The sequence below is a fragment of the Molossus molossus genome, unplaced genomic scaffold (assembly GCF_014108415.1).
Source record: "Molossus molossus isolate mMolMol1 unplaced genomic scaffold, mMolMol1.p scaffold_m16_p_19, whole genome shotgun sequence".
Classification (NCBI taxonomy): Eukaryota; Metazoa; Chordata; class Mammalia; order Chiroptera; family Molossidae; genus Molossus; species Molossus molossus.
The window spans coordinates 5186445-5207220 of NW_023425354.1; the positions used below are offsets into that span (position 1 = coordinate 5186445).

A 20776-nucleotide genomic window follows, 5' to 3' on the forward strand; every position below is an offset into this window, starting at 1 on the left:
AGCATATGGTGACGACCAATCTGCCCTGCACTGGGGGTTCCAACTTGCCCAGAGCGAGCTTTCCCTTCTGTCAGGTAACTTTTTTAAGTGACAGCGACATAATTCGTACCCGGCGCGGGGCAGGTTTGTCCTTTGTCCAATCATCTCCGAGATTTTTCGGTGGGGGAGGGGGAATCTCTCTAGTCTAGACCTTCCCCGACCAGGAAGCGGGCGGGTTTAGGTTGAGCCGGGACCGCCACAGCCAGTCGTGATGCAGCACGATGCTTGGCACTTCAGGGGACCAATAGGTACGAAGAGAGCTGTTTGAATAGGCCAATACCGGCAGGGCGGGGGCCGGGTTTACCAGCCCTATAAAGGCGGCCGCCGGCCAAACAGGCGGTGGCGGAGGCTTCGGCTGCGGTCGCCGTCGGTGGGGTGGGCATCTGCTCTGCGCCCCTCGGGCCGGGTCCTTTCAGCGCTCTGGTACAGCGCTAGCCTGTCTCGCTCCTCGGCGCCATGACCACCACCACTACCTTCAAGGGCGTCGACCCCAACAGCAGGAACAGCTCCCGGTGAGACGGCGGGTCCGCGGCCGTGCTGCGCGGGACTTGGGGTCGGGAGGGCCGCTGCCCGGCGGGGCCACGCGGGCCAAGCAGCCGGTCGTTGGCGGTAACGTGCCTGGGGCGCCACGCTTACGTCTGGTCGGGCGGCGGTGCTCGGCTGTCGGCCCCGCCTTTGTGCCTCCCGGGGCGCCCGGTGTGCCGGTCCCGCCCGATTCCCTCTCCTCTCATTCATTCCTGCCCCAGAGTGAGGGCACAGGAGGGCCGGGGACGCTCGCCTTCCTAGCGCAACGGGTTGTAAGTTGGGACGTGCCCAGAAGGTTTGTGCGCTCCCCTTTTTGGCGTGGTCAGCCCGGCCCCAGGGCGGTGGTCTTAGCCCTCGGTGCCCCGACAGCCTACAGGGCGCCTCGGCCCGGCCCCATTGTCCCACCCCTGGGCCACGCGCTCCTGTCACTGGCCCGGGGCAGGTGGTGGCTGTGCGCTCGGCGTGGTGGTCAGATTCCGCGGTCGCAGCGATCGGGTCTGGCCAGCTCCTACTCACTGGGGCCGGTCTGGAAGGTGGCATTTGTGCTCAGGCGGGGGTGGTCATCGCGACCCCCCAACTCCTTTCCAGGACCCAGCCGTCAGCCCTTTGCCAAGTGCCTCCTCTGCGCTAACAAAGGAAAGATCTCTGCTCCTTCCCCTCCCGCGCCCACCTCCGAACCGGAGAGGGAGTGTGCCAGTCCGAGTGGGTTTTTCTGTGCCCAAACCTTCCGACCTCGGTCTTTAAATCCCCACCTCTTTTGCTTCCCCCTTTGACGTCTGTTAAATGAGTTCATCTCTGGCCCCAGTTCTCTTGCTGGAGGAGGTTTCCTGTTCTTGGGCGGGGCCGGAGACATCCATTGTCTCTTCCGTATACTATCTCCACTTGGGAAGCCTGGGCCTTTCTGGCCACTCGTGCCACTGCATTTCGGGAAGGGGGCACTGGGCACAGTGTTTGGACTGGGACCCTTTTCCAAGCGGTTGCCTAACTTGGTGGAAGGGTTTGGATCCGGTGGAATATGTCCACATTGTCTTGGCTAATTGCACACTGCTCTTTAAGGTGGGACACAGGCATCTCTGGGATCCTTGCTTGCTCAAGGCTTGGAGGAAGGTTAGACTCCACTTTTTCTGGACAGCTATTCTTTGTTGATGGTGACCTGCAGTCATGTGTAGCCAGCCTTGGGGTCCTGAGCAAGTGGCACAAAGGGAGCCATTTTGTGGGGCTAAGAAGACAGCCGTGAAATAGCAGTGTCTCATAGGGGTTGGAGAACTTGGGGACAAAAGCAGGCCTCAGCAGTGAATATTAGTAGGGAGCTTTGAAAATGACATTCCTTTTTAACTCATTATTTCCCCCTTTCACAATGTGGGAAAAAGACAGGAAATATTTTAAAAAACTAAATTAGTGGTTCCTGGGTGGGTGGGGAGCTTGGGTAGTTAAGACCTACGAACATACAGAAGAGGGTCACTCCCTCCGTTGTCATCCTTCCAATGAGATCATTTTTTTCAAAGGACACTGGGACACATTGAATCCTAGTTTTCCAGTTTGTGCCATGGGGCCAACTTTCTGCAGGTCAGAATGTAGTGGTTGGAATGTTAATATGTGAAAAATCTGAGGTTTTATCCTTTGGGGTTAAGTGCGATTTAGTGCTTCATAAAGAATTTTGTAACCTGGTCAGATGTATCCTCACACTAGTTTTTTGATATGTATATTTGAAATGTGAGAAAGAAATGAGTTTTGGTTCTGCAAAATAAGTGTTTTAATTCACCTTTAGTAATCAGTTTTTCTCCAGTATTGTGATCTCAGGACTGGAGCATTGTCCTTTTATTTACTTCCTACCTTTCCTTCTATAATCTCACCTAAGGCTCCTAAACTTCTTTTCTCCAGTAACATTCTCCTAGCTCCATAAACACGTTATCAATTTAGTCTGTTAGGAAATGGTCTGCAAAGATCATATGGGATCTTTAGGATTTAAAGAAAGAAGAAAGAAGAAGTAATTTTAAAAATTGTTATCTGCAGTACACGGAGACATTTTTGTTGAGGCTCAGATATGTAATCCTGATTTAGTTATCATGTGTGTAGCTCAGAAGGAATAGTAGGGCCTTAAAAAGTAAAATGGGTATAATTTCTGTCTTATAATTCAAATCCTTTGTTTGGGGATGTCTGGCTGTTACAAATGGGCTCCACAACACTGACGTCATTGGAGTAGGTACTACCTGCTGTTATGGGAGGAACACAGACCTTTCAAAAGTTGGAATGGTCAGAGCTTTGACCTTTTTTTTTAAGCTGTTGTTTGGGTACAAGTGTATTTCTTTTTATTTTTTTAAGGCCAAAAAATATTTTCCAGCCCCTTAGGGTTCTGAAGATTTTCATGTGGCTAAAAATTCATGAGGGGTTAATTATGATGGGAAGGGGGAAAATAAAATCACTTTAATCTCTAGGGAATAAAGGGGGAAGACAAAGAAGCAAGTTAACTTTTGGGGTACAAATATTGAAAACCTAGTCACTTCAAACTTTAACACAAGAGAAAGTCTATTAAAAATTTATTACATTGCCCGGCTGGTGTGGCTCAGTGGATTGAGCGATGTCCCATGGACTGAGAGGTCCCCGTTCCATTGCCGGGGGGGCACATGTCCAGGTTTCGGACCTGACCCCCAGTAAGGGGCGTGCAGGAGGCAGCCAATTAATGTTTCTCTCTCACATTGATGTTTCTATCTCTCTCTAAAAAATTAATAAAAACATTAAAAAATTTATAGCATACCTTTCATTATGATTTAAAGTTTAAGTAATTTAAGCTAACCTAAAATTATCATCTTTATAAAATGTATGCCTGAACACATTTATCTTCATATAATGAATTTAATCTAAGTGGATATTTAATATCTGAGATTTAAAAAAAAAATAACAGCCCTGGCTGGTTTGGCTCAGCGGTTAGAGCGTCAGCCTGCGGTCTGGAGAGACCCGGGTTCGGTTACCGCTAAGCTAAGGGTGTGTACCGCGGTTGTAGTTTGTCCCCAGCCTTGGTTGGGTTGTGCAGGTGGCAGCCACGCGATGTGTCCCTTTCATGTCAATGTTTCTCTCCCTTTCTCTCTTCTTCTCTCCCCCTCACACTCTATCTGAACAAAAAATGAAAAAATGTCCTCGAGTGAGGATAAAAAAAAAAAAACAGTTGGATTTTAAGTGTTTGACATGTTATAAAAGAACACAATGGATTCCCCTTCCTCCAAGGGAAAAATAATTACTTTTTTTTCTTTATTGATTTTTAGAGAGAGAGGAAGGGAGAGGGAGCAAGAGATAGAAACATTGATGAGAGAGAAAGAACATCAATTGGCCGCCTCCTACATGCCCCCAACTGGGGATCAGGCCCACAACCTGGGCATGTGCCCTGACCGGGAATTGAACCGGCGACCTCTTAGTGCATGGGTCCACACTCAACCATTGAGCCACACTGGCGGGGCAATAATGACATTTTTATTTGGTGTAAATTTAGTACTGAATTTTACTATGGGAAGACACTAGAGGACCTGTATAAGACAGTTTAAGATTAGAAAACAAGAAAATAATCAAAGCACGAACTTAAAGGGGTTTGTATTTTAAGAGAAAAATGGCCTGTGTGGTTCCTCCTGTGACACACTGTGAGCCCTTGTTATGTGCCTGCCAGGAACTGGGGATCAGGGTTTTGGTCCCCCTCTGTCAGCTAACTAATGTTGGGCCATTTATTTGGAACTTCTCAGGGCCTGACTTGGCTCTCTTAAAAATGAGTCAGGCCCTGGCCGGTTTGGCTCAGCGGTTAGATCTTCTGCCTGCGGTCCAGAGAGACCCGGGTTCGGTTCCCGCTAAGGGCATGTACCTCGGTTGCAGTTTGACCCTGGCCCTGGTTGGGGTCAAGTGGGTGGCAACCACTCGATGTGTCTCTCTCACATCAGTGTTTGTCTCTCTCTCTTCCTCCCTCCCACTCTATTTCAAGACAAATGCAAAAATGTCCTCGGGTGAGGATTTAAAAAAAACAACGAGTTGGAACCCTGGTCAGGAAGCTCAGTTGGTTATAACGTACTCCTGATGCCAAGTTGCAGATGTGATCCCCAGTCAGGGTACACACACATACAAAAGAGGCTGTTGAACTGCTTTTCAACCTTTTTCATCTCATGGCACACATAAACTAACTACTAAAATTCTGGGGCACACAAAATATTTTTTTGCCGATCAGACCAAAAAAAGTAGGTATGATTTTGATTCACACCAAACAGCTATTGTTGTGTTGGCTATTGTCATTTTTTTATTTTACAATCTAAGGGAAGGAGGTCAGTGCCCCTGACTGAATAGTCAGGTATTGCATGTTTTAAAAATCCTTGCGGAATTAACCCAGAGACATAGAGGTGAGGTACAGGCTGACAAGTCTCAGAGGAGGAAGGGTTGTGGGGGGAGGTAAACTACAGAACTTACATGCGTGTATGCATGACCAATGAACATAGACAACAAAGCTGAGGGTGGGGTGGGGGGAAGGGGAGGAGGGTGTCAATGGGAGAAAATGAGAAACATCTGTAACAAAAACAAATTAGTAAATAAAAAGTTAATTAATTAAAAATAATAAAAAAATAAAAATTCTTGCGGGACACAAGTTGCAAATCACTGGGATAGAGCAGAGCTAAGCAAACTACCACCTGAGGGCCAAACACAGATCTTGACATTTATAAATGGTTTAAAACAACAACAAAGCCCTGACCGGTTTGGCTCAGAGGTTGGAGCGTTGGCCTGCGGACCAGAGAGTCCCGGGTTTGGTTCCCACTAGGGGCATGTACCAAAAAAAAAAAAAACAAGAGCCCTGGCCGGTTTGGCTCAGTAGTAGAGCATCAGCCCACAGACCAATGAGTCCCGGGTTTGATTCCAGCCAAGAGCACATACAGTTCATCCCCCAGGGTCGTGCAGGAGGCAGCCAGTCGATGTGTCCCTCTCCTGTCGCTGTTTCTCTCCCTCTCTCTCTCTACCTGAAGATAAATAGAAAAATGTCCTTGGGTGAGGATAGAAAAACAACAAGAAGAAGAATATTTCATGACTTGTGGAAATAACACGAAAACCGGGTTTCATTGTCCATAAATGAAGTCTCTGGCACATAGCCGCTCATCGTTTTCACAGCGTCTGTGGCTGCCCTTGCACGCGATGGAGTTCAGTAGTTGTGGGAGACTATAGGACCCACAAGCCAAAAAGATTTACTGCCTGGCCCTTTACAAAGGATCTCTAGCATCTTTACCTCTTGGGTTCCACCTGTTACCCTTCGAGACCATGGAGGAGAAGGTTTAAGTGGCCGAGGGAAGGGTGGAGAGGGACTAGGTGGAAATCTGGGAGTGCCTGCCCTTTGGTGGAGAGAAGCCAGAACTGCTTGTGGGACAGTGAAGAAAGTGGCCTGACTGGATTGGTGGAGACGGTGCCAATGAGAGCGGTTGGTAGTTGATAAAGTTTGTCTGGTTTCCTTCAGCTCTGCCTAGGCTTAACCAGACCTTGTATCTGGCTTGTGGGTAGCAAGCAGGGCTAAGACAGCACAGGGGAGCCTGGTAGGAAAGGACACTGGATAGGGCAGGAGGTCATACCCCTGGGCAGGAAGGGGCAGTGTGCCAGTCTGGGAGCGGTAGTGTTAAGGAGCTGAGGCCAGGGTGTAGCCTGCACCCAAAGGAGCAGAGGAGCTGGGATTTCTGTCTAGAGATCCAAGTGGACACCGGTGCCCACAAAATAATCACCTATAATGGCCGGTGGGAAAAGGAGTATGTATTGTCAAAGAAAAGTCAGGGAATTCTGGAACCCAGAAGTGGTCTTTAAAAGAATTTAAAGACCGGTGTGGCTCAGTGGTTGAACATCAACCGGTGCACCAAGAGGTCACCAGTTTGGTTCCCAGCTAGGACACATGCCCAGATTGTGGGCCAAACCCCCAGTGCGGGGTGTGCGGGAGGCGGCCAATTGATGTTCTCTCTCATCGATGTTTCTCTCTCTCCCTCTCCCTTCCTCTCTCTAAAATCAATACAGAAAATAAATTTTTTAAAAGAATTTTATATTAATAGCAATACAGAAAATTATGAACTATAAGAAAGACATAGAAATTCACCAAAGTCTCCTGATACCTTTATGGTGTACATACTTTCAGACATTTATGTATAGTTATGATGATTATTATAGCTGGGACGCGTGATTGCCATGTTCTGGTTACTATTCTAAGCACAGTATATATGATATCCTTATAATAGTCTTATGAGGTAGCTACTGTTATCTTCTTTTTATAGAAGAGAAACTGAAGCATAGAGAGGTTAAGCAGTTTACCTAAGGGCACACAGCTAGATAAGTGTCTATCTCTATACACATCATTTTATTAACACGTAATTGGGCTTATATTTATTCTCTAACCTTTTTTATTGACTGGGTTTTGGGTAACTTTTTGCATTTACTAATAAAGGTAAATCTCATCCTAATGTATGTAGCTTTCTATTGTATGGACAAACTTTGATACCTAACCTCCTCCTATTGGATAACTAGAGTATTTCCAACTTTTTACAGATTAACCTATTTATAGGAGTATCCTTGTACATAGATGTTAGGATAATTTCTGGAAGTAGAAATGCTGATTCATTTAACATGCAAGGAAACTTTGCTACATATTATCAAAACGTTCTTTAGAAAGTTTGCACAAATGTACTCTCCACACTTCAATTAATGCTGAGAGAATTGACTTTTTAAAAATCTGTACCAGTCTAATGAGCAAAAAATCTATCATCTTGTTTTAAATTTCATTTATTTGGTAGTGAGGTTGAATTTTTAATATTTAGAGGCTATCCATATGTTTTAATTGCCGTCAGTACCTTTTGTCCATTTTCTTTTATTATTTTTAAAGTTATTTTTAAGAGCATTCCTTATAGTAGTGATATTAACCTTTGTCAGATATTTTGTGTATTTTTGCCACGTTTAATCCATTTTATGATTTATGCCTTTCATTTTGTGTTTAGAAAGCAAACCTTTTTCTTCAAGACTAGGACACATTTGTACATATTTCCTTTCAGTATTTTTGTTTTAGCCCTTTTTTTTGTTGTTGTTGTTAATCCTCATGAAATATCGATGTGACAGAGACACATAGATTGGTAGCCTCCCGAATGGCCCTGGTGCCAGGGATCCAACCTGCAACCCAGGTACGTGCCCCTGACCAGGAATCAAACTCAAGACCCTTGGATCCAAGGGTCCGAGGACCTATGCTCTAACCGCTGAGCCAAGCTGGCCAGGGCTGTTTTAGTCTTTAAATTGAAACATTTGACCCACCTGGAACTTTTTGGTAAATGAACTAAATTAGGGATAATAAATTTTGTTTGTCTGATCAAAATGACTAGCCAGTGAACCCATTGCAGTTTCCCCCACTGATCTAAGACTCCAGTGGCAGCCCTGGCCGGTTTGGCTCAGCGGTTAGAGCGTTGGCCTGCGGACCAGAGAGTCCCAGGTTCGGTTCCCGCTAGGGGAACATACCAAAAATAAGTAAATAATAAATAAATAAATAACCTGGGATACTGCACAATACAGAACCAGGAAATGTGAGTGAATGAATGAATGAATGAATGAATGAATGAATGAATAAATGAATGCATGAAGACTCTAGTGGCTGTCTTTTTGAGAGAGGACTCTTTGTCTTGACAGAATTCTGAGGAAAAACTGAGAAACCCCCATTGTAGTAGAAGTTGTTAACAGATTCTCTCAGTGAGAGCTAATACATTTACCTAGCAGATTTGAACAACTCCATCAACAAGCTTGATCTAGTGGACAGAGAGAACCTTGGCAAATCCACATTCTTTCCACACACATAGACTTACAGAATTGACTGTAAGGCACATGTCATCACATTTCAAAGGATTCATGTCATAAAACTGTTGTCTATGTTATAATTAAAAGCTAAAAAAATCAAACTAGCCCTGGCCGGTTTGGCTCAGCAGTTAGAGCGTCGGCCTGCAGTCCAGAGAGACCCGGGTTCGGTTCCTGCTAAGGGCATGTACCTCAGTTGCAGTTTGTCCCCGGCCCTGGTTGGGTCATGCGGGTGGCAGCCACTCGATGTGTCCCTTTCACGTCGATGTTTCTCTCTCTCTCTTCTTCCCACTCTATCTGAACAAAAAATGTCCTCGGGTTAGGATGAAAAAAAAAAAAACAGAAAAGAAATAAAGTACATCTGTTTGTACTGACACAGAAAGTTGCCCGAGACATTTGCATTTGAAGAAACAAGTAGAGCCCGGCTGGTGTGGCTCAGTGGATTGGGCATCGTCCCATGGACTGAGGTCCCAGTTCGATTCCCGGTCGGGGCACATGCCCGGGTTGCGGGTTCCATTCCTAATAGGGGGCGTGCAGGAAGCAGCCGATCGATGTTTCTCTCTCACATTGATGTTTCTCTCTCTCTCCCCCTTCCTCTCTCTCTAAAAGATGTATAAAAACATACTAAAAAAAGAAAAGAAACAAGTAGAAAATGATTCAGGTAGTTAATTTACAAGCTAAGTATCTAAATTTCACATATGTAAATGAATTGATGAATAAATAGAAGAATTCCCACCAAACTCTTCAAAGTGGTTACTGCTGAGCAATAGTGTGGGAAAGAGGGAAGGTTTTGCTTTGTTTACTTCTGCAGTTATAATTTTTGCAATGGCATTTATTATATTTAAAAGTTTTTTTAAATTGATTTTTAGAGAAAGAGGTAGGGAAAGGGAGAGAGACATAGAAACATCGATGAGAAAGAACATGGATTGGCCACCTCCTGCATGCCCCCCACTGGGGATCGAACCCACAACCTGGGCATGTGCCCTGACCAAGAATTGAACCGGCAACCTTCGGTGCATGGGCTGATGCTCAACCACTGAGCCACACCAGCCAGGCGAAAAATTATTTTCAATACAACTTTTTGCCCCCCCCAAAAAAGAAAACAATTAGAATGGAACAATAGTTAAAAAAAATAAAATAAACTTGGGAATGTCTTTAGTGGAGTACTTAGAAGAGAATTTATCCATTAAGTGTTTAATTTTTCCTTTATTTTTTAAGATAAGGAGCTGAATTTACAAATGACAACTATATTTATTTAGAAACTTGGATGAAATGGACATGTTCCTAGAAAATTATTTTTTATCAAACGACTTAAGAAGAAATAGGAACCAGACTGTTCTATCCCCAGTAAAAGAACTGAATGAGTAGTTAGAAAATCTTCCCATAATACCATCTTCATTTTCTGTGCTTTGAGTGGTGAGAGGATACGTTCAGTTGAGTTTTCCAAGGTGAGGACAAATTGGTCAGCCTGTGGAGGGAGATTTAGAAAGGTGAACATACTATCTTCCTTGTTGAACAAAAAGCTGTAGGTGGCGGTCCGAGGCGCATGCGGATAGAACAGCCGCACATCCTACACTTCCTTCTCACGTGGACTTTCTCCCTGTGGCTCGTCACTGGAGTTTACAGTGACAGTAGTGAGCTACAAGTATGTAAACATGGCTTGTCCATCATGTTGAGGTAGGAGAGACACTTTATCATCATTGCTTGGGCTTCTAAATTGGTCTAGTTAACTTTTTTTTTCTTTCTTTGTTAATCCTCACCAGAAGATATTTTTCCATTGATTTTTAGATAGAGTGGAAGGGAGGAAGAGAGAAACATCGATGGGAGAGAGACACTTTAATCGGTTGCCTCCCACACGACCACAACCAGGGCCAAGGACTGAACCGCAACCGAGGCACGTGCACTTGACTGGAATCGAACCCGAGACTCTTTAGTCTGCGAGCCGATGTTCAAATCGCTGAGCCAAACCAGCCAGGGCAGGGCTAATTAACTTTTAATATGTATAGTTACCTTTTAATATGTATATTCTTCCACTTTTTATTTTATTGAAAAGAAAAATGGAAAATATAAATAACAAGATGTGCTTCCTAACTTCTTTGCACATACTGGACGGGGTAAAAGTAGGTTTACGGTTGTTCATATGGAAAATAATACAATAATTAATAAATAACAATAGGAGAATACATTGTTTCACATGCTCACAACTGTAAACCTACTTTTGCCCCATCCTGTATATCCAGCGAGGCCCAGAAGGTGAGGTCTCTTAGGTCTTTTGCCATTTCCTAAAAGGGACACCAGCCAGCCTGTTATTGGTGACAACTTTCAGGCTGTTTCAGCTGCCTTGGGTGACGGACAAGCTTACTACAAATACTGTAAAGCGCCGGCCAGTGGATTGAACATTGAATTTATACCCCATGGAATCCGTTCCTCTTCCCCAGTAGCTGCTCTCTTTTGTGGGAGGGAAGGGGAATGAATGGGCCGGGGAACTGAAGACAAAGGTATTTGACAACATTTTTGTGAAGACATGTTTTGCTATTATTCCCAGGGTTTTGCGGCCTCCAGGTGGCGGATCCAATTTCTCATTAGGCTTTGATGAACCAGCAGAACAGCCCGTGAGGAAGAACAAAATGGCCTCTAGCATCTTTGGGACACCTGAGGAAAATCCCCCCTCGTGGGCCAAGTCGGCAGGTACAGCTTATGTCTGTGGTCGCAGGTCAAGGGGCGGGCCCACCCACAGCTGGTTAGGGCTGGAGGGCACAGTGGAGCTTTTTCATGGTGGAATAGACAATAGTTCGAGCTTCTTTTTTTTTTTTTTAATATGTTTTTATTGATTTTTTAAAGAGAGAGGAAGGGAGAGAGAAACCTTGATGTGAGAAACATCGATCAGCTGCCTCCTGCATGCCCCCTACTGGGGATCGAGCCTGCAACCTGGTATGTGCCCTGATCAGGAATCGAACCCGGACCTCTTAGTCCACGGGACATCGCTCAGTCCACTGAGCCACACTGGCTGGGCCGGTTCAAGCTTCTTATTGGAGGAAAGACTGGGACTAAGTCTCAGGAAATACTGAGAGTTTATGGGATGGATCAAGATTAGGAGTGGTGTGGCTCAGTGACTGAGCATCGACCCATGAACCAGGTTTCCGGTTCAATTCCCGGTCGAGACACATGCCCAGGTTGTGGGCCAGATCCCCAGAGGGAGGCATCTCTCTAAAATCAATAAAGAAAAAAAAAGGTTAGGAGTGATATCAGATTGGGTTATTTAGTCCCTCTGTCAAGGTTTTAAGACATCACTTAACCTCCCCAACACTGCTTGCTTATTTTGTAATATGAGACTAACATATAATATCATTCATTTAACAAGTGTTTGCTTTAGATCTTCTATTATATTCCTTAAGAAAGTCTATTTGATTCAGGTGCCAAGTCTAGTGGTGGTAGAGAAGAATCTGAGTCGTCTGGACCTCAGAGAAGGAACTCTTCTGAAGCCAACTCTGGGGACTTCTTAGACCTGAAGGTCAGTGTGACAACCTGGGGAAGAAGACAGGCTCTGTGCTTACTTCAGTTTAGAAATCGGATTCCTCCGTGTTGTGCTACGAGCTTCAGTTCTGGCCCTCGAGTTTTCCGAAGCGGTTGCTAGGAAAGGGATCTGGCCATATTGGTAACTCAAGAGGGAAATCAGAAAGGGAGTAACGTGATCTTGCTCTGTTCTGATGTCTCTTCCACCGTTAGGATTGGTCTCTACCCTTCAGTACTGATTTTTAGAACTTCTGAGTCATACTCACTTCCTGTGTATCTCTTACATGGTGGTATTTCTGAGTTCAAGGACCCTTTACGTTGTTGGCAAGTGTTGTCCCATTGTTCTGAGATGAACCCCAGGAGACTGCAGCCCCGCCCCAAGCCCCTAGCTGTGTGTCTGGAAAGCCTGACAGGATGTCCTCCTGAGTCGGGATCTCAGAACACGTGAGGCACCAGCCATCTAAGCGTGGGAGACATGTGGAAGGGGCTTTGGAACTGTTAGAGGCTCTTCAGCCCCTAGGTAAGGAGGGAGAAGGGAAAGATAGATTCACCCGTTTCTGATAAAAGAGCCTCTGAAATACTGATTCATATAGGTCATCAGCGTAGATGTTAAGATTTTTTTAAAAGTTTTTAAATTTAATCTTTTAGGGTGATATTGATTAGATGTTAAGGTTTTTTGTTTTTTTAATTTTGACTGTTACTGACATTGGGGCAATTTGTCCAGTGGCAATTTTGTACAGCATTGTCCCAGTTGAATAAAGGTTATTTATTATAATTATAATGCAGCCTGACGCTGACCTTGACTGCATCAAAACGAAAACACTTGGTTTCAAGAGAGTAGTCTCTCTGAACTGTGGCTACTGTATTTGTATGTTGCAAAGTTGAAACCTGGAGTAAATTTTTGATGTCTTTTTCTTTTCCAGGGAGAAGGTGACATTCATGGTGAGTACTTTTGAAGCCTAAATTTCTGGTTCTGTAAATGGTGTTAGAAGAGATGGGAGCCCCGGCTGGGTTGCTCAGTTGGTTGGAGTGTCATCCTGTACACCAAAAGGCTGCAAGTTTGATTCCCAGGAAGGGCACACATAATGCCTAGGTTTCTGGTTCGATCCCCAGTTGGGGTACATGACGGTGGTGACCAATGGATGTCTCCCTCTCTCTAAAATCTATGAAATTGTCCTGGCCGGTTTGGCTCAGCGGTTAGAGCGTCGGCCTGCAGTCCAGAGAGACCCGGGTTTGGTTCCCGCTAAGGGCATATACTTGGCGGTTGCAGTTTGTCCCCGGTCGTGTGGATGGCAGCCACTCAATGTGTCTCTTTCACATCAATGTTTCTCTCTCTCTCCCCCCCCCCCCTTTCCATCCCCCTCTCTAAAATCTATGAAGTCATATCCTTGGGTGAGGATTTTTAAAAAAGCATAGATTAGAATTTTGACTCAAATCATTTCTTGGGGAAAGAGACTGGGGACTGTAGCGTAGCTTTTCCCAAGTGTCAGCATACTCTGGGTGGAGAGGAAAGAAAAATGAAACAAAAGTTGGTAAACATGGCCACATTTGGTATCAGCCAGTAGTGAGAACGATGCTAGAAATGTATGAGAAAGTGGAAAAACCCCACCAAAATCCTTGACAAATGCATGTACATTCTTCAAGCTGGTATTTGTTACACTTAATGAGAGCTTTTTAGTAAGTGGCTCTGGCAGTTTAAGCTTGGCCCACAGCATTGAACTTATAAAGTTTGTTTGATTTTTTTTTTTTTTAATTCTTTTTTTTCAATCCTCACCCGAAGATACTTTTCCACTTATCTTCAGATAGAGTGACAGGGAGGGAGAGAAAGAGAAACATTGACACGAGAGGGACACATCTACTGGTTGCCTCCCGCATGACCCCGACCAGGAATGAATCACAACTGAGGTACGTGCCCTTGACTTGAATCGAACCCGTGACTCTTTGGTCGGTGGGCTGACACTCTAACTGCTGAGCCAAACTGGCTAGGACAACCCTGTGATTTTGTAAATGATGATTTAGGGGGCAGATGTAAATTTTCAGTTAGCATCTGTATGGAAATGAGCTATCATCATTTAATTATTTTAGATCTTTGAAGTATTTATTGGCATTTCCTTAACAAATGCCAGAGAATCGCTGATGAGTGTAATGCAAAGTTGACACACAGGTAGTAGCAGTGGGTTAAAATGGAGTTGGTGGAGCCCTGGCCAGTGTAGCCCAGTGGTTAGAGCATCGGCCCTCGAACCAAAGGGTCTCAGGTTCGATTCCCGGTCAAGGGCACGTACCTGGCTTGCAAGTTCGATCTCCAGCCCCATTCGGGGCACATGCAAGAGGCAGCCAATCAATGTGTCTTTCTCACATCAATGTTTCTCTCTCTCTCTCTCCCCCCCTCCCTCTCTCCCTCCCACACTCTCTAAAAATCAATGGAAAAAATAGCCTCAGGTGAGGATTAACCAAAAAAGGGTGGATGGGACTCAATGGAATGCAGCCATCTTCGGTCCAGAGGTGGCTTCCTCGTGGCCTTTTCCTACCATTATATTTGGGGTGCAGTCTTCCAGGGAATCAGATGTTTAAGAACCACATTCCTCTCTGTCCTCCCAAACAGGGTTTCTCCATGGGGATGTGAGGGAGGAGATTCTTCTGAACCTCTGTGAGCTTAACCTGGGCTGGTGCTTATTGGACAAATTACCTTTTCACTGGCTGAAGGTAGATTTTTGTTTATGTCCAATTTCGGAAAGACTGCTTTAGAGGGAAAAGATCTTTTAGGCTTTTCGACTCCGCTGCTTTTCATACCCTGAAATACTTCCCCTGTTAGATCTCATTTAGCCACAACCTGTATTCACTAATTTTGGCCAATGACTATAATTAGGAATTTGGGGAACTTGGAGAAGTGAGAACCTGATGAAGTTATGAAAAACTGTCATTTGTCCTGCTAAATAATTACTACCACCCTCAGCCCAATTTGTTATAGATTCTTCGGATAAATAGCACATTTAGCCCGGCCGGTGTGGCTCAGCGGTTGAGCGTCGACTCATGCAGCAAGAGGTCGCCAGTTCGATTCCTGGTCCGGGCACATGCCCAGGCTGTGGGCTAAATCCCCAGTGAGGGGCATGCAGGAGGCGGCCAATCGATGTTCTCTCTCATCGATGTTTCTCTGTCGCTCAATATATAAAGGGAAAAAAAAGAAAAAGATAAATAGCACATTGACAAGCCCTTCCTCTTTTTGTTTTAAAGTGTTCATCCATCAGTTTTGCCACCTGATTATTTTGTGTTTCTGACTGCTGCTACTTTTAGTTTGTCATAATGTGACAAGGGCCCTAGTAATTTAAGATACTCCTGGTGGAGTAGAGGCCAACCCCAATTCTGCTGCCAAGTTTACTTCAAAGCCAAGCTAGTCTGCTCAGTTTAAATAAAACAGATTTTGCCCTGGCCGGTTTGGCTTAGTGGTTAGAGCGTTGGCCTGTGGTCCAGAGAGGCCCGGGTTCGGTTCCTGCTGAGGGCACATACCTCGGTTGCAGTTTGTCCCCCGCCCTGGTTGGGTCCTGTGGGTGGCAGCCACTTGATGTGTCCCTTTCACATCAATGTTTCTCTCTCTCTCTCTCTTCCTCTCCCTCCCTCTCTATATGAATAATAGTAACAAAAATGTGATAAATAAAACAGATTTTGTTTGGCTATAATGAAAATCGCCTTTGTCTTTTGGGTGATCAAACACAGGAGTGGCCACAGGGAGGACTTTGGAAACCTAGGAGAGAGGGAGAAGGTCCAGGAAATTTATGCCGAGGTCTTTCCCTGCTTTCGGGCAATTCACGTGGTCTGCTCCATTCTCTTCCGGTTCTAACGCTGATCCTTATAATGAATCATTTCTGTCTGCTCTGACAGGTGTCTGTTCAGTTACTTTACTGATGTGCCAAAGCATAAAGACAAGTCAGTAGTCAGGAGTATATAAGATGGATATTGTAGAAGTATTTTTGTTTAAAGCCCTACTTTAAAAATTATTATTAGATTCAACAGACAAAGCTTTCCCTGTCGGGTTGCTATAGAAATTTCTAAACTCTTAGTCTCAGTTCCTTAGCTCATTGCAGACTTGAGATGGAGTAACAAGCCTCCATCTTTTCTGTATTTACTTCTGACCAAGGAGCACTGAAATTCAGGCTTGCTGTTGTTCAGTCTCCAAATGTGCTTTTTTTTGGTTTGTTTTTTCTTTCTTGGTAAGTTGTTACCTCATTGTAAAAGACAGCAGAACAGCTCCATTAATAATAAAAGACAGGTGGGAGATTGGTGGACATCAGCCTGATTCATCTAAAAAGCACTTCATGGAAAGCAGCCGTCAGGGTAGCACTGCAGGGTAATTGTATGTCATTTAGAAGCACTTGGTAATGGTGGGTCAGACAGACCAGAGAGGTCGGGTAGATTCTGGACAGCGGTGAGGAAGCCATGTCCCAGCAGCAGAAATGACACAGCTCGCCCTGATGACATTGGCTAAGCCTGAGTTCATCTCCTTTGGATTGTTTCATTTATTGTATTTTATTTTTCTTTATTGATTTTAGAGAGGGAGGAAGGGAGAGGGAGAGATAGAAACATCGATGAGAGAGAACATCCATTGGCCTGCATGCCCCCCACTGGGGTCGGGCCCACAATCTGGGCATGTGCCCTGACAGGGAATCGAACTGGCGACCTCTTGGTGCAGGGGTCGATGCTCAACCACTGAGCCACACTGACGGGGCTTAGATTGTTTTAAAGTATGGGGTTTGGGGTTGTTTTTTTTTGTATTTGTAGTACATTGCGCATATTTTCCTGGGTTACATAAGGGACACTTACTGTAGGACTTGGGTACTTGATGGGGATGCATGCGATCCTGTTTCTTGTGGAACAAAATTGTAGCAACAGGAAACAGGAGTGACCCTCTCTCCACGCCTCAGTTCCTAACCGTGAGGGCTGTCATTCTGGAAAGCATCATATTGGATTTTTACTTGTAGCTCAGTACTGTGGAACACTTTGTGTGTAGTGTTATGCTAATTCTATAGAATGTCCCCAAAATTCATAGACTGCAGTGATGAAAGCAGCAGTAGCTTATTTCTGACATTTGTGTTTTTGTGTTTTTTTTTATCCTCACCCAAGGACATTTTTCCATTTTTTGTTCAGGTAGAGTGGGAGGGAGAGAGAGGAACAGAGAGAGAGAAACATTGACGTGAAAGGGACACATCGAGTGGCTGCCACCTGCACGACCTACCAGGGCCGGGGACAAACTGCAACCGAGGTACGCGCCCTTAGCGGGAACCAAACCCGGGCCTCTCCGGACCGCAGGCGGACGCTCTAACTGCTGAGCCAAACCGGCCAGGGCTGATGTTTTGTTTTGATCTAAGCCCTCTTCCCCCTGAGACATCTCGGTTTCAGTCGGCTAAATCAAAACTTGGTACAAGTTTTAGGAACACGGACTTTTAATTTCAATATTTAGTCTTTGAGGAACTTAGAGAAACTACAGTTTTTCAAAATTAGAATTTTTCATTGGTGTCCAGTATGAGTTCATATGGAATTATTACAGTATATATCATAACCAGTATTTCGGTTTCACTCTCAAACTAGGGGAAGAAATAAACGTCTTTAAAGTTTATGGTAGCTTTTCTCCCATGTCTTCTACTAAAGGTGCCTCTCTGCCCTGGCCAGTTTGGCTCAGCAGTTAGAGCGTCAGCCCTTGGACCAAAGGGTCAAGGGTTCGATTCCCAGTAAAGGGCATGTGCCTGGGTTTCAGGTTTGATCCCCCGGCCCCAGTCGGGGTCATATGGGAGGCAACCAATTGATGGGGTCTTTTTCACGTTGATCTCTCTCTCCCTCTCCCTCCCTCCCTTCCACTCTATCTAAAATCAATGGGAAAGGAAAAATACTGGCGTGAGATTAACAACAGAATAATAATAAAAAAAAAAGTAAAGGTGCCTTTTTGTGTGGGTGATTATTCTAAGGCAAGTGTTAGAATATGGCTTAACACTGAAATGAGACTGGCATTAAAAAAATAAATCTAACGTGCCTTAAAACTATTAAAACTCTTTGTAGAAATTTCCTTTCACAGAAAATTCTGAGTTTTTTTTTGTAATCACTTTTTAAAAAAAATTTTTTTTTTCTTTATTGGTTTTCTAGAGAGAGAGGAAGGGAGAGGGAGAGAGAGATAGAAACATCAATGGGAGAGAACATTGCTTGGCCGCCCCCTGCATCGCCTCCCTCGGGATTAGGCCCACAACCTGGGCATGTGCCCTGACTGGGAATCAAACTGGCGACCTCTTGATGCAGGGGTCGATGCTCAACCACTGAGCCACACCGGCTGGGCATTTTGCAATCACTCTTGACTTTGAATCAATGACTTCTCTGGTTTTGGAAACTACCTGGTTAAAAATATGTGCTTGTTGGGAATTTCACAAATTAGCCAGTGAATTAATCCAGCAATATCTAGGATATTAGATAATAATACAAAGTGCCCAGTTAATAAGAGATGGGAATGACCTGGTTAATGGAGGTGTAATTACAAGTCAATAGGGGAATGGTGGGCTCTTTAATAAGTGTTGATGGCACAACTGGCAATCTGTATAGTTAAAATCAACCTCACCCAGTAATCATGGCCCTGTAACATAAAAGAGAAATGCAATAACATTTTTCACCCATCAGTTTGACAAATATAAAAGTGAGGTGGTTTATCAAGTGGTGAATATGCAGAGATGTAAGGGGGCATGCTCTGACGTGGCCTGTGGGGTGGAGCGTGGCACAGCCACGTGGGAGGGCCGTGAGTAGTGTCTGTTCATGTTGAGGACGTGGCGCGGTTCCAGTGCATTACAGCTTTGTTTGCAGTGGGGGTGTTGGTTGCTCTCAGTAGAAGATTGGACAAACATATATAGTTTAATTAAGTAAGGTGAATTATGACCATCTGTACAAATATGGGTAAATTTGCAAAAGAATGGAAAAAGGAAATTGATATCATTTATGTTAAAGAGCACAAAAACAGCCCTGTCCAGTTTGGCTCAGCAGTTAGAGTGTCGGCCCTCGGACCAAAAGGTCGAGAGTTAGTTGCAGTCAAGGGCATGTACCTCCATTGCGTTTGGATCCCAGCCCTGGTTGGAGTCATGTGGGAGGCAACCAGTCAATGTGTCTCTCTCACATTGATGTTTCTCTCTCCCTCTCCCTCCCTTCCTCCATTCTTCCCTCCCACTCTATCTGAAAATCGATGGGAAAATATCCTAGGGGTGAGGATAAAATGAGAGAGAACAAAAACAGTATTATATGTTATGTGTTGGAAATAAAATACACTTAAAATATGCATAAAACAAACCCTCTGGGAATAGGGCGAGGAGACATGGAGGTGGATTAGGGGTCGGGGATCTACAGCTTATCTGTAATGTTCTAATTTAAAATATTCATGTCTTGCCCTGGCCGGTTTGGCTCAGCGGTTAGAACGTCGGCCTGCGGTCCAGAGAGACCCGGGTTCGGTTCCCGCTAAGGGCACGTTGCAGTTTGTCCCCGACCCTGGTTGGTCGTGTGGGTGGCAGCCATTCAATGTGTCCCTTTCGCGTCGATGTTTCCCTCCCACTCTATCTGAATAAAAAAATGGAAAAAAAATGTCCTCGGGTGAGGATAAAAATAATCATGTCTTCATTATTTGTGTAATTGAGAAAAGAACATACACAGAAAAAGGCATGGGGACAAATAATTCTGGGTGGTGGAGACATGGAGATTGTTGTTTTCTTCTTTGTGTCTCTAGGTGTGTTTTGAACCTTCCTCAAAAAAAAAAAAAAAAAGGATTCCTTTGTCTTCCCTGGAAATAGTTGTGAGCCGTAATTTCATTCTGTTTCCTAGAAAACGTGGACACAGACTTGCAGGCCAGCCTGGGGCAGAGTGAGGAGAAGCCTGTGCCCGCTGCCCCTGTGCCCAGCCCGGTGGCGCCGGCCCCAGTGCCATCCCGAAGAAACCCCCCTGGTGGCAAGTCCAGCCTTGTCCTGGGTTAGCTCCGACTGTCCTGAACGCGTTTCATTTGTTTGTTTGTTTTCTCCATGCTTGTGAACTGCACAACTTGAGCCTGAACTGTACATCTTTTGGATTTGTTTCATTAAAAAAGAAGCACTTTATGTACTGCTGTCTTTTTTTTTTTTTTCCTTTTGAAGAACAGGTTCTCTCTATCTGTCCTGATTCCTCTGGGTCTGCAGGCCATGGCATGAGTGTTTTCTAGTAGTAGATTGGAGGGAAAGCTTTGTGACACTTAGTACCGTGTTTTTAAGGACAAATAATTCGGTTCCAAATGTGTTAGAGGATCTTTCGTTACTGAGGTTTTCTTGTCAGCTTTACTTGGGTTTACCAAGCCTTGATTGGACGGGCCAGGAAACAGTCCACAGGCACCGTCCCTACGGCCCCCAACACGGCTGTCTATGTCGAAACTCCTTGGTGTTGCCCTGACTTGCCAGTGCCCTTTGCTCAAAGCATCTTCCTGTGCCATATGGAACAACAGAGGCCTGCGCCTCCTGCCGTGCTGCCTGCAAAGCAAAGAAACTGCCTTTTCTTTCAGAACCTTAAGAAATAAGCCAGATACTAACTTGACTGGCCGAGGAGCAAAGGCTCCTGTTGTCACGCAGACGAGGCTCCAGTACGCCCGGACGGACCGATTCCGAGTGGCGAGGGAGCGAGGGTGGTGGCCGCGCAGAGCGGGTCTCCGTCCTGCGCGGAGCCGCGAGCAGCGCGCTTAGAGCTGGAAGCCGTGTGCATGACGCTGGTGCTTGGCCACGAAACGGTCTCATCCTGAACAAATGTCTTGTACTTCACAATCCTGGACTGTTCTTAAAGTAAACAAGTGTACAAGTTTTGAAACATTGTGTCCTGTGTCATCTTTTTGAGATTGTTTGTGTTCTACCTG

General features: G+C 45.0%; 1 protein-coding gene across 1 annotated transcript; it reads left to right on the forward strand.

The window, feature by feature from the left end:
* The first annotated feature begins 381 nt into the window (after window positions 1–381).
* Window positions 382–20001, forward strand: JPT1 (Jupiter microtubule associated homolog 1). The gene is made up of 5 exons (XM_036268340.1): window positions 382–551; window positions 10928–11070; window positions 11796–11893; window positions 12819–12837; window positions 19729–20001. The coding sequence occupies exons 1-5, from the start codon at window positions 496–498 to the stop codon at window positions 19875–19877; spliced, it is 465 nt and encodes a 154-aa protein (XP_036124233.1). The 5' UTR covers window positions 382–495; the 3' UTR covers window positions 19878–20001.
* The last annotated feature ends 775 nt before the right edge of the window (window positions 20002–20776 follow it).

Coding starts and splice junctions, on each gene's coding strand:
- JPT1 (XM_036268340.1), top strand. CDS start 496: ATGACCACCACCACTACCTTCAAGGGCGTCGACCCCAACAGCAGGAAC. Junction 552..10,927: donor AACAGCAGGAACAGCTCCCG/GTGAGACGGCGG, acceptor TATTATTCCCAG/GGTTTTGCGGCCTCCAGGTG. Junction 11,071..11,795: donor CTCGTGGGCCAAGTCGGCAG/GTACAGCTTATG, acceptor TATTTGATTCAG/GTGCCAAGTCTAGTGGTGGT.